Below are 15739 nucleotides of genomic sequence, written 5' to 3'. Positions count from 1 at the left end.
ATGTTAAGTATTTTCCTTCTCGCTTCTTTGCTTCGAAGAGTGTGCAATGTCTACAGGCGGGACCGCTGTAGCCTTTTATTCCCCAGCGCTGGCAAGACCATGGGTATTGTCGGAAGTCTGGGGTCCCCGCAAATGATCCATTTGGTTGTGGTTGTGGTGAGGCTCCACAGGTCCACTCGGAGCTAGGGAGTAGTAGAGTACGGTATTCAGTTTCATTATGTCGCCATTCGGCGAGGTTCCGATCCCGGCTTACGCTTACGATTTAGCGCTTCGGAGGGGAAACCCGAGAGTTTCGGCTTGAGTGATTATGTGCAGGATAGCCTCGGCTGTCGGCGCAATTGTTGCTCTGAATATGGTTTCCTGGAGGGGTAAATAGATCCTGAGGTGCCTGCATACGTCTACAGGTTCTAGGGTAGTAAGCCCTAACTAAGCTTCCCCCTTAGCTACAAAGAGAACAAGAAGATAGACATAGTCAAAACATAGTCAAAATATCAAATCCAGAGAACCAAGCGAAAGCTATACCAAGACTAGATACATACAATCATAAACACTCTCCACTCCATACACTCCATCCACTCCCACCTACTCAACCTCCTGAATCTCTTCCACCATAGACTCAATAAACCTCCTCTGCTCACCCAACCACCTCTTCACCCCCTTTACATCAAACTGTTGCTTTGCAACACCCCTCTCCCGCTCCCGCTTCCTCATATCCCGAATCCGCTCCTCCAGAATCTCCAACCGATACTCCACATACTGGCTATACAGCTCCTCCAAATCACTAATCCCGCGCACCCCCACAAGCACCGTCTCATCCTTGACCAGCGGCGATTTCGGCCGGAAGCACGTCACCATGCTGATTCGTTCACGTCCGCCGTGTGCTTTCAGCGCTTGGTGCTCGATGTATCGGCCTTGCAGGACGACGGCTGTGCCCTGTTGTGTTGCTGTCAGCGGCGAACTTGTAGTTTCAGAACGTAGTTTGGATCGAATTGAATAAGGGGAAGGAATGGGATGGATCAGGAAGAGATAAATAGCTCACCATAGCCGGCCCGCGAACCTTGAGAATCTCCCCGTTAGGTTTCCGCAGCGCTGTCTCGCCGCCGACCATACCAGTGCAGTCTGAGAGCATGGTTACGCAGATGAAGGGGAAGCTGTCGTAGTGCCAGGCCACGGCGGGGAGGTCTTCGTCGGAAACAAGGGTGAAGGATCTGTCTGTTTTAGCGTTCTCGTCCCGGATGGAGATGTTGATGTTTGCGATTTCGAAGTCGAGGGATGGGATTAGCTGTATGCCTGCGACGGAGGAGATGTAGGCAAGGACTTCGGGGGATTTCCATGCTGCGTAGGTGAAGGGGGCTCGACTAGATCCATTAGCACTTGGTTGTGACTACTCTAGTTCACGAGTGATGGTCTGAGGGCAGAAAGGAAGGAAGAGAGGGTGGGTATACTCACGCAGGTCCCATTCCATGAACCATATTCCTATTAAAAGTCGAGGAATACTGACATTCTGCCAGGACCCTCTCGTCAAAGATCTCGGCCCTCATCTGCGCGATTGCTTGTTCCGTGAAGAGCGGAAAGGGCTCAGAGGCGGCGTTGGGGGAGATGCCCTGGCCCTTAAGGCCGATCTGCTCCATGGTGTAGATTGATTTTGGAGGCTGGAAGTTCAGGTGTCTTTCTGGGTCGAAGGTCTCTTTCTTGGAGACTTTGGCATTCTGGATGAGGGACTGGGGGAGGATGGTGGAGGGTCGAGTGGCCTTCTTTGTGGCGGGGCCGATCACGGTTGGCGGTTTGGTGTCGTCGATGAAGGATGCCGAGGGGGCCATTGTGGTTCGGTTGATGTGTATTTGGTAAAATCAGCTGTGATAGAACTGAGATGAATGTGGTTGGTGTTATAAGAGATCGCTGTCTATGCTTTCTGTAGATTGTTTATATAACTCATAGATAGGGGTCTACTACTCCCCCGTCCTCGTGCCATACTTCTACCCCCGCATGTCTTGTGATCAAACAATGACTGCTCGTGTTGCCATTTCAGGAACTCGGCCCATTGGGTAGGCATGCTAGTTCAGACTCATGTCTCGGATTGAACCCGATCTCTAGACAGTGAGTCGACGTGTTCACTCTATCACATTGGCAGCTCTCGGGTTCGAATCCTGTTTCACGACCGAGATAGAAGGGTCTAGAACACCTGCTATAGATCAGGCCAGCTGGACATCTGGTAGCTATAGGGATCGGGTTGAAGCCGATTGATGAACCTGCGTGCAGCAGACCACTCCCACTCGGCTCGGGTTAGGTTTCCTATCTCCACCCGAGGCTGATACTGCACCTGCATGAACAACATACCAAATCAGACCAAACTATTGCAACAGCAAGTAGACTAATCGGGATCTCATCCCCCATGAGATAAGCGCAGATGCTCGAGGTTGAACTATAAGAGTCTCGCCCATACACAGTGACCAAAGTCCATCAAAACTCTTCTATCTCACCGTTCAACCTCTAAACCAACTACACCCAAAATGACAACCCTCGATCTAACCGCCCTCGCCACCACCCTCCGCGAAGCAAAAGCAACCTCCACCCCGATCCCACCCCCCTCAAAATCCCACCCGGGCCTCACACCAACCCAAGGCTTCCAGATCCAGCAAATAAACTCCACCCACGCCATCAAGAATGGGGACCGCCTGGTCGGCTACAAGCTCGGCAACATCGCCAAAGTCATGCAGGCGGCTTTCGGGCTGGACCAACCGGACTACGGCTTCTTGCACGCTAGTCTGTTCCTGTATGAAGGGACGAGTATTTCAAGAGATAAATTCATCAAGCCCTTTGTTGAACTCGAGCCTGCGTTTGTCCTCAAGAAAGATCTCAAGGGTCCCAATGTCACAGTCGCAGATGTGATTAGTGCCATTGACTACGCTATCCCCGCGATTGAGATTATTGATTCCCGGGTTAAGGACTGGGAGATTGGATTGGCGGATACGCTTGCTGATAATGGGTCTACTGGTGGTATCATTCTTGGTGGGACACCAAGGAGGTTGACGGATCTGACGCTGAGTGATACGCGGGGGGTGCTGAGGTTTAATGGGGAGGAGGTGATGGTGGGGAATACGAGGAATATATTGGGGAATCCACTTGCTGCGACGGCTTGGCTGGTGAACAGGCTGGCGGAATATGGGGTTGAGCTTTTGGCTGGGCAGGTGATTATGCCGGGAAGTTGTTTGGAGGCTGTGCCGATGGAGGAGACGGGGAGGTGGGAGTGTGTCTTTGAGGGGTGGGGGAAGGTCGAATTTGAGGTTGTATAGAAGATTAACTGGCAGTCTTGTCTTTGGCCTCTGAAATGGTTTGCTTATGGTTAGGTCCTGTGCTTTATACAGTAGAACGTGGTGTTCCAACCTCCGATCATTTATTCTGTTAGGGCTCAGGTTGTCAAAGGTGATACGGGGAAGGCTACCCTACCCCCATGTGCGTCTACGGCCTTGCATTCAGCACACTATCCTTAGCCTCCCGATCTCAATATTCTCGATTATAGACCAACCCTATATAACTGGGTAGGCTGTGGTAGATCTCGGAGACAAGAGCAAACCGAGTGGGGATTCCGAGATCGGGTTTGGAAGCCGAGGACTATATAGACACTGTGAACATCTAGATTGCGTCTCTTTAGCATCAGACTACGTGACGATTTGGAAACAATGCCGCATCATAGCGTATGATAATAAAATGAATCACAAGTTAGAATGAACAGTATTAATCCTTTCCGTCATCACCATCTTGATATTGGCATAGTCATCGATTCCATATTTGCTACCTTCACGGCCCATGCCAGAGTATTTGAACAAAAGATCAAGAGATTGGCAGTCATAGCAGCTGAATTCCATATTGATAGAATATATTGTGCTTCTATGGTGATATCCCGTAAACCCTATTCTCCTCTAAAGTTCTACCTTTCACCTCCAGGAATTCTTTCCATGCTCTACACAACATATAACTCAAACTACCTTCCCCAACCCCCCACTCATCTCCTTCATAAACGGACTCCTCGCCCTAACCTCCCTCCCCCAAACAAACATCAGCATCGGCACCACCGACAACACCAACGCCACAACCGCAAGCAGCGTACTCGCCCACTGAAACCCCAGAGACCCATACAAGCTCATCGTCGCGAGCGGCAAAAACGCAGAAAAGACATTCTCACCCGTCGCAACAGCTCCCATGGCACTCCCCGCATACTGGCTATAAGCATCAACCACGTAGTCCGAAACACCCGTCGCAACAAGTACACTACCCGCGCCGACCATAGCAAGCCCAATCGTCGGCGCGATCCAGGGGAGAGACGCGTATGAGGTCCAGGCGTAGATGAACATTCCGCCGGAGACGCCGAGCACGCCGCCGGAGACGGCCATGTAGAGTCTTGCTTCGGGGATGGGGCGGCCTGGGTTTTCGGTGTTGCGGGGTGCGGAGGCGAAGTAGAGCTTGCGGGAGAGGAAGGTTAGGGACCAGCCGAGGCATTCGCCGAGGACGATTGCGGCTTGGGCGAAGCAGGCGGTTGTTACGGGCCAGCTGTACAGATCCATGAAGACGAGCTCGGTGGATTGCGTGAAGAGGAAGAGGGTGCCGACTGTGAAGGCGGACCAGAGGGTTGAGACGAAGAGGACGGGCTCGGTGCAGAAGAGGAGCACGGGGCGCTTGGCGCTGGTATAGATTTTTTGGAGGCTCAGGGAGGGGGTTAGGGTTGTTGGTTCTGAGGTGAGGCTTCCGTTGGGTTTCTTGTTGTTGGCTCGGGACTGTTTTGCAAGGATTGCTGAGCCGCGGGATTCACGGAAGAAGAGGTAGTAGATTGGGAAAAGCGCAGCGAACCAGATCAGTTGCACGTAGCTTAGCCATCTCCATGAGAGGGACTGTAAGACCGCAGCTCCCATCACTGGCCCCATGTTCGTGCCGGCCATGTAGCCGAAGATGTACAGGCTAACAGGAACCGACCTTGACCATTCGGTATCCCAGACATTTCCAGCAACCGCGGCAGCCGTATTGGCGAGGATGGCGGCACATCCACCGGCAAAGAAGCGAGTCACGACCAAGGTTGCAAAGTTTTGCGCAACCGCCTGGGGTATCTGGAACAAGATGAAGACAATGTATGTTGTAAGGAAGACTGGGCGAGTTCCGAACTCCTCTGCTAGGGGGAGAATGAACAGGGCTGAGCATGCGCCGCCGATCGCCCATGTTGTGACAGGCCAGTATGAATGCGGGAAGACCATCTCGTCGACATGGAAGTGCTCTGTGAACTCAAAGTGTCCGACTGTAATCATCGTTCCGTTCATCATAGTGAGAAAAGTGGCGAACGCGGCAAGGAGAGTTACTGCCCATTTCCGTGAGGTTGGCCAGTTGTATGGGTGGTCAGGGTCATCTTGCTCGCTCCAGGATTGTGAGCTCGTGTCGTCCGCATGGGCAGCGCTTTGCGGGTTTTTCTCTTCATCGGCAAACATCGTGAAGCTTTGGTATTTTGTATGGTGTCGTTGTTGCTTGTTGCAGTCACTGCGCTTCTTCTCAGGTATCGATCGAAAGGCAAGAGCTGCATGCCGAACTAATATCATCAATCCTGTTCTTGCTTTATATAGTGCCCAGCATATTGTTTTACCATCTCTGATGACTCCATTTCTCCGTATATTGGCCTAATTGGGACAAGGGTCTTTCACAACGAGGGTATACTTAGGGATGATCATAACGAATAAGCGTGTGGCATTCCAATGATGATCCCAGCAGCGATCGCCCTCGGAAACCAAACCGAGTTGGACAGAGTCTAGCCAGAGAGTCCATTAGGAGACCGCCGTAGGCTCGCATTCGCGAGCCGAATGCAGCATCAGCATCCGAGCGTCGGTAGCCTGCGGCAGGGTGGACCCACAATTCTAGGACCAGCCGAACAATATAAAGTATGGGGGGTACCTAACAGCATTACGTGAACGTACTCGAACGGATCCTGATACTCGAAAGAAAATGTATACCTTTCGATGGGCTTGGTGAATCATTTCTTTGGAGGCAGTCTTCCCGAGCATTGATGTGAGGCCAAAATAAATGGCGCGATCCATTCTCCGGGAAGGGACAGACCAGAGGCACTGCTCACTTCTATTGTGCCCTAATTTCGATCGCCCGTCAACCCAACGACATACCCTCCATCTGTTCTCCCCCAGATCAACCACCCTAGTCCACTCACGACTAGGACCGCTCCAAACACCACAGAGGCGTAGTTCATATTCTCTGACGTCACAGGCATATAAGGCGGGAAGAACAGGAACACAATAATCAGTGTACTATAAGCCGCAGCTATAATGTTCAGAATTATGCCATATTTCCCGAGTCTAAAGGGGCCATATGTGATGGGAGGGCCTGAGGCTCGGCGAATAAGGTGGAAGAGAATTGGAATCAGGTATGAAGTGTAAAGACTGACAACGGAGAGGGAGACGATGGCATTGAACGCGGTTGTAGAGGCAATGTTTATTAACCCGAGTGCAGCCATGAAGACAGTGCTGAATATTATGCTGTAGAGAGGAAGCGTCGAGTTTGTTGTTACCTAAGTGGGTGTTAGCTTGATGGTTCATGCTGAGCTTTCTATTCTCAAGCTGTGCTAAAAGCCAGGATGGGTAACAGACCTTGGAAAGATATCTCGAATATGGAAGGCCGTTATCCCTCGCAAAAGCCCATGTCGTCCTTGATGTAGAAGCGAGCAGGCCAAATGTCGAAGCAATGGCCACCGATATGAATGGTGTCATCAGAGCTGCAGTTGCTGCCGTTGAGCCAGTCGTGTTATAGAAGATCTGAATGATTGGAAAGCCGGACTTGGAGCTCAATACGCTTTCGATATCCCCAAGACAGAAGAGAAGGGCGAACAGAAAGCCTAGCCCAAGCATGCTATTCAGCAATATGGTCCCAATCATCACCCTGGGCAGGGCCACTGGTGCATTGTGCATCTCTTCGCCTGTAGACCGTTAGGTTTCAGGTCCGCACGTTGGGGAAATGTCGGATAATAGTGCTGGAAAGACATACTCAAATGACAAGCCCCGTCATACCCGACAAGGACATAGGCCGCACTCATCAACCCCAGCAGCCATGCCACACCATCGCTTTCCCAGCCAGAGTTGTTCTCAAACGAGGTAAACACATACTCTGCACTGTTATGTGGAGCCAGAACCACAAGTGGTATCAAAACAGCGAGGAACGTCGTGACATGGAAGATCAGTATCCCGTTCTCGATTGCCGGCATAATTTTGATACCGACCGTATTGACCAAGAAGGCGAGCAGTAAGATGGCCCAGTATATCATTGTGCCATGCCATCTCGCAGATTGGTAACTCGGATAAGTAAGCACGACTAAACCTTGGACCATGGTGGCGCCGAGAAAGGCCGCGCTGGCAGTGAATGCCTGCCATCCGAGAGTCGTTATCCAACCTGTAATCCAGCTACCGAGGCGGGCATACTGCGGAGGTGCCAGAATCGCGGTCCAATGGATCTGTCCGCTGCTTGTGGGACATCTGCAGATATGGCTGGTTAGAATGTTTCTTTCAGATTGAATAGGGATGGAGAGGCTTACAGAGATGCAAGCTCCGCAAGAGAAAGACAAGTCGCCAGTGTACCCACCAGAGCAAGAAAATAGCCGTATAGCAATGCCACTGGCCCACCAGCGACGAGACCCCCGGCAAATACTCCGCCTATAGCCTCCCATGTTGCCATAAGGGTCACACATACTGCGAGAACATTGAATGTGGAGAAGCGTTTCTAGACTGGGTCAGAGTGCGGCACGGAGTTTGATGAATGGAGATGGAAACTCACCTGAAGTTCGCCGCTCGTCCCAGCAGAGACGGAAATATTCCGTTCTAGATTCCCGGGGTCGATAGGCTTCTTGGGGTCTGCCATGGATTCGATTTGATGATCAAAGCTGAGGGTTAAAGACATGACACCGTATGTAGCATGGTCTTTATACTCGCCTTTCACGCGGCGAACTCTTATCTTAAGACCGCGACATTCAGGTGATCGCCTATATCTGTAATCGTTCCCCAGGATCCAGTACTGACTGTATCCACCAGCCACCAAAGATAAGCGATTCCCACTCCATTTGAACTATGGGTGCTGTTCTCCGAATGGCCAAATGGCCACTGGAGCTATACTGAAATTGGACAGGTAGTGCGAGCCGCAGACTCCCGTCTTGCGGGGGCGGCTGCTCTAAGCCTATTCTTGACATTTAGTACGAGGTTGAATGAGGATCTGCTGCTTTCTTATCAGCAGGCTCACGTTTCGTGGTTGAGGCCATACCTACCTGGTAGGCTCATGCTCTCCAAGCTTCCTCTTCTCCACACTACTCCATCAGTATCCATAGATAGTACATGATGCCGCACACCGTGGGTAATCGGCTGAGTTAACAAGCATCAGGTGCCAGATACCATTACCAGCTTCAACCAAGAAATGTTTGGAGTTTCTCCTCCGTCATTATGTCGGTCCAACTAACTATCTGTGAACACTCATCCGCGTATAGTGTGCCACTATGACTATCCGCACGCATCCAGACTCCCTCCACAATCCTCTTAGCGTGGTCCACGGAGTCAAGTCCGACATATAGGTGGAGACTCGCTATCATGTCTATTGTCATCTTTCTCCAATGGAATACGATAGCTTCGTTGCTGAATAGGGACATGATGGCGTCTCCTGGAACCAGGATATCCAGTGGCATCATAGTCGGCACGGCCTCCCTAGCACCTTGCAGGGCACTGCCTGCGATAATTAATGGAAGTAATTGAATGGCTTTTGTCCTTGATGTTTTTGGGATCGACGACAGCAAAGTCAGTATATTGACTGCGAGGCTGATAAGCAGGGTTTGAGTCCGGGGTGTCGAAAGAAACTGATCAGCGTAATACTCTTTCGTTCGGGTAGAGTCTCCGGCTTGGAGCATCTCGGAAAACAACCGGTATATCTCTAGGGTAATAGAGAGAATGTATACTTGTGTGATTGTTTGTAAATGCTGGACGGGCGTGGATGCGTCGCCTGTTTCTCGCACACGGTCCCCGAGTGGTACTGGATATGCGCAGACCGTCTGTGAAATCTCCCGAGCTTTGCGTAAGAGCAAATAGTAAAGATCTCCTTTGTATCTCACTGTAGATGATACAGTAGCAAGACGTCTCAGGAGAGATAATTGTCGTGACATAGTGCCTACCTTTGCCAGGTAAATGAATAAGGGCGTGCTCACGCCGGACAACGGGTTAGGTTGTTGGACTAAGGAATGCCCAAGTTCACACACAGGCCATAAATAGTCAACTTCTGACATGTCTTGATCAATGTGGAAAGATGCCAGTGCTTCCCAGTAAGCCATGGCCCCAACTATAAAGCTGGCTTGCGGGTTCAAGGGTGATGGACCAACATATTGGGCCCTGGTGTCGACCATCCATCTTTTGAAGAGAGCACGAGCTCCATGGAGGTGTATCAAGTCTAATGACGAAACCTCGTGCCATGTCTGGTTGGATCGCAAATGTGAGACATATCACAGATTGGGCTTTACAAGGCGTGGGCTTACCGATGTCATTCCCAGAATTATAGTACCGAGCAAAAGAGCAGTCGTACTAGATGTACAAGACACTCCAGTCGCCTCAGCAGTTTCCAGCTCAGATATATGCGTCACTAGGCAGGATATAGCTTGTGAGCGATGCTCTAAGGAATATGCCGCCCTTTTCTTCTCGTGTTGGTGCAGATGAGCCGCGGACATGGCAAGCACGGAATGTAGCAGCGCGGGATATGACGGCATGAGCTCGTTCACGAGATATCGGAATGGGTTTTGCGGTGAGTCAAACGCAGAGAGGATGCTGCACACTCGAGAGAAATAGTGTCTCAAGAGTCTCTCTGTTGGACTTTCGAGATGAACAAGCGGTGCGTAATATGGATCCCCTTGGTAAATGTCGTGCATTCCAAGGTGGCAATGCGCGATTGAATTCTCTGAAGTGCCCAAAACCTCAGCTATCGGTGTCTGCTGCCCTTCCTGGAGGGGTTTGTAAGACGGTTGGGCAACTCTCGAAACACTTAAGCTCCTATGAAGAGACTCGGCGGCAGTTTCTCGGCGACCTTGAAAGGTAACAGGGCGATCGACAACAGAGTCACTTTCAGCGTTCGACCGTATATTCTCAGATGCAAGAGCACTTTCGAAGCTAGCGGCACCCTCGGTAAACCAGTTCGAGTCTGATCGTCTATGTCCTGGAGATCCAGCCTCGTCATCTCGCAACATCTCGTACTTGTCCGACCATTTCACATCCTTCTTGTATCCAGGGCAATCGAGTCCTAACTTCGAGCACCGTACGCAATGAGGGAGTGTTTCGTCGCACTTGACGCGCTGGAAAACTTTGAGCAACCGTTCAGCGCAAGTGTGTTGTGGATAAACTCACTCTCCGCTTGCAAGTTTGGCAACCAGCTTTGGATGGAAAGAAACTCGGGTCAGTCCGGGGAGGTACATCTCATTGCCTAGAAAAGTTATGGCTTACCGCGAGACTTGATTTTTCTTCGAGGGTTTGGCATTTTGTTGGAAGTAGTCTCGTGTGTGGAAGATTGTGAGGAGAAATCAGAGTGAGGTTATCGTCGACGCGGAAATACTCCGCATGAAGCCCCCACTTCCTCCAACTCTAGATAGCAAAAGGATATAGCGTAATGTTTTCCAAATTATGCTGAGGGATGTTGATGGACGAGGAGGTCATGGTAAGTCAGCTTGATTGTCTCTGCCGTTTAAATGATATCCTCATCAACCTTGTTTGCAGCTCCTTCTACATGGGATTATTGTTTCGGGTTTACCAACAAGTCCCAACAAGCTGCAAACACCAGCCACGCTTCCGATCTTCATAATCATAAACAAGAAGGCCAGCCAGTAGGAAACCTCTCTAGACGCCACAAGCCGAAGAACCACCAGCTCTCGCGCAGAATTATGCCCAACCAAGACTATTAGGCGGATAGTATCAGATCGCGACCTTTTAGAGATTTGAGTGGAAATCACCTTATGCTGAGTTGGGATGGGTAGAGGTGTGTAACAAACCACGTCCACGGGGTCAGCTAGTATTCCCTCTTGGGATAAAAGACAACTCATGTATGGAGGATACAGGAACCAGACTAGTAGAGCGACCTGTGCGACTGGGATTCTCAGACTCCTACTGCGCACGCTGGCAGCCCTGAACCTTTTGAGAGCTGGAAGATGACCAGGAGCCATGGCGTCCTCCACGCGTGCTCTGGCCAGGGCTGTTGCAGCTGGATCTTCTGTTTGGCTTAGTTCTCCAGCCAACATGCAATTGGTATTAGTTATTACCTATTCTGTCCCACCACATTATTGAGTTTCAGGGTTGATGACCTACCCAGGCGTCATCCATTAAAGAGAACTCCGCACTACCTTGATACCGGCTGTAACAACTCCGAGCCCATCAGCGGAAGCTTCGGCGCATCTTATCTTATCCTGCTTTCAGCCGTAGCGTCTGTTGCTCCGTTTTTCTGTTTCTGGGGCGTAGCAACGCTCAAGGCTGCTCGGCGCCACCGCCATCACCATCGGCTTTCCGGGTCTGAGTATATATATAGCGAACATCTTGGCCGGCTCTCTAGATGTGTAGACCCCACCAGCATTTCTCCCGAGTATTGGAGGATTGATTCCCCTAAATCAAGCACAACTTCTCACAGTATATTCACTCTTACCTAAAATGACTCTCTCCGCCGATGCAACTGTCATCAAGAAAGAGTAAGAACTCTGCCTGCCTTTACTGATGATGCTAAAAGACCTGCCACCTAATAAAGACCGTCCCGACGGGACCATCCTACCTAGATGGCAGCCACAAGACACGTCCGTTCCAAGGTACAGCCCATCACAGTCGATGCAGGAACATGCTCAATCGCCAGGTACGTAACAGATGCTCATAATTTATGCTTCATGCTTCAGTGCTGACTAGAATTACATGCAGTACTGACGGTAGGGCCCGACACAATCCACTCTAGCGAGTGCACGACTGTCTCTAGGATAGGCGTTGTTCGCTGGGTATATGATGCTTAAGGCTGTCTCAAAGTTATTACAAGCGCGGCGTTGCGTTTTGTATGGCTTTGAGATATCTGTCTACTTCCAGATTCTTTTGCTAAGGTGAATGGCGCAGTGCTTTCTTGAGTTTCTTGCTTGATTGATGTCCTTGAAAGTGATGGAGGTAGTTGTCTTCTCTGTCAACACCACTGCTATATATACCCTCAACTATCATGATTTCACAATTCTTATTCAAATCTCCCAAATCAGTATACCAAATCACATCTTCGAAGCAACCACCCCCGCAGCATCCGTCTCCGCAAGAACCGTCGCATAAGAACCAAACAACATCTGCACCCTCCTCTTCGGCTTCGGATCCCAGCAGAAAAACCGCCCTGTCGAGCGCATCCGCTCAAGATCAACCATCACAATCGACTCGACAGGCATAATCTTCTCACTCCAAAACAAAAGATACAGCTTCTTTGCAACCTTCAGCATCTTGCACGGCTCCGTGTCCGCTAGACCCTTCTCGGTTCCGCTTAGGCAATGCCAGGTGAATGTGCCCTGGTTGTGGTAGATGTGCTCGTAGGCGTCTCGGGGTGTGTAGCGGTACAGAATGTGTTTGCCGATTAGGTCCTGTGTTGGTTGGAAAGGTGCGATGGTGTTGGAGCTGTCACTGTCACCGTCAATCGAGGCGTGTGAGAATTTGGTCCGGGTTCGCTTTTGGTTGTCTTTGGTGTGGAAGCCTGAGATGCCTGCGATGGCTTGGCCGGTGCTTGTGTTGAGGATGAGAGTGACTTGTTCTTCGTGGTCTGGTTTGTAGAAGTCGATGAAGAAGATGGCTGGGCGGACTTCGAGGGCTTTGTATTCTGCTTTGCCGGACTGAGCACTTTCCAGTATCTCCCACTTCAAGGTGTTGTCGTCGGAGAATTGGTGCGCAATCCGTGTGCCATCGTTAAAGGTAAGGACTAAGCGCTTGCCATTAAGCTTGTTCGACTCAGACATCAAATGCTCGCCATATCCCACGGCAAGGGCCTCGAGATCCGGCCATTCCGAAACGGGAATATATCCTGGAGTCTCATTAGACATGATCGCGCTGTGAGGTTTTAGCAATGTACATTTGATCGAATATAACCGACTTACAATTGTTATTCGTCTGCACAACCCGGCAGAGAAAGCGCAAAGAAAGTTTTGTAGGGATGCCAGGGTCTAATTGACCCAACCGAGTCATTTATATACACCTTCCATCACCTCGTCAGCAATTGCTTGCGACAATATCACGCACAAGATCACCCATGGGCCCACTCTTTGCGTACATCTGGGCTGGCAAGATGTTGTATTCTCCAAAAATTGGAGCCAGGAGGGAACAAGACTCAATGCCAAGCTCGTACTTTATGTCCAAACAAGGATTAGCGCATTTTGCCCATCTACGGAGTACTTAGGTATGCTACGAGATCAAGGTAGTATGGGCTTGATGGAAGCCAGTGCCGCTTCTCAAGAGATTAGAGTATACGCGGCATCTACAGCTACTGAAAGTAGCCGGAATGAAAATGGTACTCATTCAGATGTGTTCCGTGTATTGCACGGGACGTTCAAGGTTGTTGTAGAAATCCTTAATCTTCAACGTCGTGATAGCTTGTTTGATAGGCAGAGACAAATGTAATTTAGTTAATTGCTAGAATACAACGACCTAGTTCGGGCACCAACAGAAGAGATATTCGGGTCCTCTTTAGAGTCCACCGGCGACCTTCCGAAATAATATCCTGGAGGCATACCTAATCTCAAGAACAAGACAGTGCTGCGGTAGTCTTCACAGTTGGAAAACATAAGCGTTATTGCCTTGCAATGCGATCGCAGAGCCTTGATCAGTAGCCGTCAAAGACTTGACTTCTGGATAAAACGTGAGACGGAGTTCAACCCTTTTGCGACGAACTCCACGTCGCGGAGGAAGTGTAGCACGTATTCCCTCCGCTAGAACAAAGCACCGATTCAGAGGTGTGGCTTCGGTGCCTGGGCAACATCGGCGTAGTAGGCTCTTTGCCATAGTGATGGACTCTTCATCATCAGCTGCAACCAGATCGTGGCCTGTTACACCACGCCCTCCCTGGACATAGGAACTGGATAACGCAGTCAAAGTTGAAGGGTCGAGGGCGATCTTTTGGTTGTCACTGCTGACCCACCCATGAGGGGTTTTGGAGTGCAACAGCACAACATCTGTGGACAAACGAGTCATAGAGGTTTCTCGCCCAGTGTTGTATGATAAGGTGTGCATTATTGCAAACGGTGGCCCCCGTGTTTCAGAACTGAACCACAGGAAGGGATTGCTTGGTTGGAGCACAAGAACGATGCATTCGGTACATGGGATGGTGTGGAACGAGCACCACCAAATCCCAGAATAGACTGTACAAAAGATCCGTTTCCCAGTTTCACCATCGAGAATCTGTGCCCACGTTTCGTGTCTGGACGCGAAAGTGTTAGTATATGCACGATTAAACCACATCATACTTGTGGCAAGAAATTCCTTTCCACCGTCTGTCCAGAGCATACGGCGAGATGGTGCGTAGAAGGCCTTCTGCTGACGGTCAAGCAGAGAGTGTTTGGGTGAGCTATAGAGGAGCCTGCCCGTCCGAAAGTCATATGCGGACATTTGATAGCTGTCTTTGAGTGCCTTTTCACAAAAGACGGCATTCTTTCCAATTTGTACTGGAAATGCCTTTCCAAGCTTAAAGTGGCGTTCTGTGTCCTTGCGTACTGTGTCCTTGGTCCAAAGAGTCTTTCCATCATGCGGGGAATATACAACATATCTAGAGCTCTTTAATAAGTGACTCAATATGGGAATAACGAGGTAATGCGCACCTTGCGGAATATATTCCGTGGAAGGTTCCCTCGAGATGCACAAGAAGAATACCATCCTCGTTGATGAACAGTTCAAGAACCCGCACAGCTGGTGAGTCACTATCCACCAAGCATGATGATAATATCGAATTTGGCGAGCTTGAGGAATTGTGCTGCACTTTTCCAAAGCACTGCCAAAATATGATGTCTCCCACAGGTATGAGATTAGGTCCAGGCTCAGAATTCGAGGACCATGCGACGTACTCTCCCGCCGATGCGATATGATCGACCAAGAACAGCTGCGTCACTTTAGAAGGCCGCCCACTAGAGGCCAGGTACTTGCGGCGTGCTAATTATAGCGGCATTAGTCAATCCCACGGGTAGGGTCACTGAATTACCTACCATTCAGCCTAAACACAGTGTAAGCAGAAACTCCCGTAACACCATCAAGATGGGCAGGGCGCCAACTAGAAGGAAACCAAATGCGAAGGCCGAAAGACATGATCCAACCCGAGATCATGTTTTTCCAACCACGGCTCACCCTCTCTAGTCTCACAAGCTCCTTGGGCCACAACAAACTGAAGATTATATTGACGATGTCTTCATTCAGATGTGTAAGAGGGTCATGACTGGGCTCAACATTCCGGATTGACCTTCTGGGCGACAAGGTCTCAGGTTTATCCTTCGTTGGGAGCTCTTTCTATTTGCGGCGCTCTGCACCGTGCTTTTGGTTCCTATTAGAAGTTTTGATCATTGAGGCTGCGGGCTCTTGCTTTGAGAGGCGGTGTTTGCTGTTCTGGCTGGGTCGCTTCTTTGCCGGCAGCCTAGACTTTGAGGTCTCCTTTGAAGGAGTTTGTTTGCGTTTGCGTTTCCGGAGCTCACGACCGGGCTTGTGGTTCTGATCAGAAG

The 15739-nt window shown here is 50.2% G+C and overlaps 6 protein-coding genes across 6 annotated transcripts; 1 reads left to right on the top strand and 5 right to left on the bottom strand.

Annotated features, from left to right (window-relative positions):
• Positions 1–582: 582 nt before the first annotated feature.
• BJY04DRAFT_226894 (uncharacterized protein) lies at positions 583–1870 on the bottom strand (the record flags this gene model as incomplete). Its single annotated transcript, XM_073718512.1, has 3 exons — positions 1450–1870; positions 1040–1358; positions 583–933 (listed from the first exon to the last, which is right to left on the bottom strand). The coding sequence occupies exons 1-3, from the start codon at positions 1818–1820 to the stop codon at positions 583–585; spliced, it is 1041 nt and encodes a 346-aa protein (XP_073572658.1). The 5' UTR covers positions 1821–1870.
• A 640-nt stretch (positions 1871–2510) lies between these two features.
• BJY04DRAFT_216932 (2-keto-4-pentenoate hydratase) lies at positions 2511–3293 on the top strand (the record flags this gene model as incomplete). The annotated part of the gene is made up of 1 exon (XM_073715889.1): positions 2511–3293. The coding sequence occupies one exon, from the start codon at positions 2511–2513 to the stop codon at positions 3291–3293; it is 783 nt and encodes a 260-aa protein (XP_073572657.1).
• A 684-nt stretch (positions 3294–3977) lies between these two features.
• BJY04DRAFT_226892 (putative MFS multidrug transporter) lies at positions 3978–5503 on the bottom strand (the record flags this gene model as incomplete). Its single annotated transcript, XM_073718511.1, has 1 exon — positions 3978–5503. The coding sequence occupies exon 1, from the start codon at positions 5469–5471 to the stop codon at positions 3978–3980; it is 1494 nt and encodes a 497-aa protein (XP_073572656.1). The 5' UTR covers positions 5472–5503.
• A 615-nt stretch (positions 5504–6118) lies between these two features.
• Positions 6119–7932, bottom strand: BJY04DRAFT_216930 (amino acid transporter; the record flags this gene model as incomplete). The annotated part of the gene is made up of 5 exons (XM_073715888.1): positions 6119–6553; positions 6633–6958; positions 7027–7511; positions 7571–7755; positions 7810–7932. The coding sequence occupies 5 exons, from the start codon at positions 7930–7932 to the stop codon at positions 6119–6121; spliced, it is 1554 nt and encodes a 517-aa protein (XP_073572655.1).
• A 4342-nt stretch (positions 7933–12274) lies between these two features.
• On the bottom strand, positions 12275–13084 carry BJY04DRAFT_216929 (molybdenum cofactor biosynthesis F family protein; the record flags this gene model as incomplete). Its single annotated transcript, XM_073715887.1, has 1 exon — positions 12275–13084. The coding sequence occupies one exon, from the start codon at positions 13082–13084 to the stop codon at positions 12275–12277; it is 810 nt and encodes a 269-aa protein (XP_073572654.1).
• A 721-nt stretch (positions 13085–13805) lies between these two features.
• Positions 13806–15332, bottom strand: BJY04DRAFT_216928 (uncharacterized protein; the record flags this gene model as incomplete). The annotated part of the gene is made up of 3 exons (XM_073715886.1): positions 13806–14799; positions 14852–15179; positions 15233–15332. 3 exons carry the CDS (start codon positions 15330–15332, stop codon positions 13806–13808), a joined length of 1422 nt encoding a protein of 473 aa, XP_073572653.1.
• Between the last annotated feature and the right edge of the window lie 407 nt (positions 15333–15739).

Source organism: Aspergillus karnatakaensis (assembly GCF_047715665.1).
Source record: "Aspergillus karnatakaensis strain CBS 102800 unplaced genomic scaffold BJY04scaffold_17, whole genome shotgun sequence".
NCBI classification, from domain to species: domain Eukaryota; kingdom Fungi; phylum Ascomycota; class Eurotiomycetes; order Eurotiales; family Aspergillaceae; genus Aspergillus; species Aspergillus karnatakaensis.
Note: the sequence above shows the minus strand (reverse complement) of the source record. Positions and strands in the feature narration are given on the sequence as shown.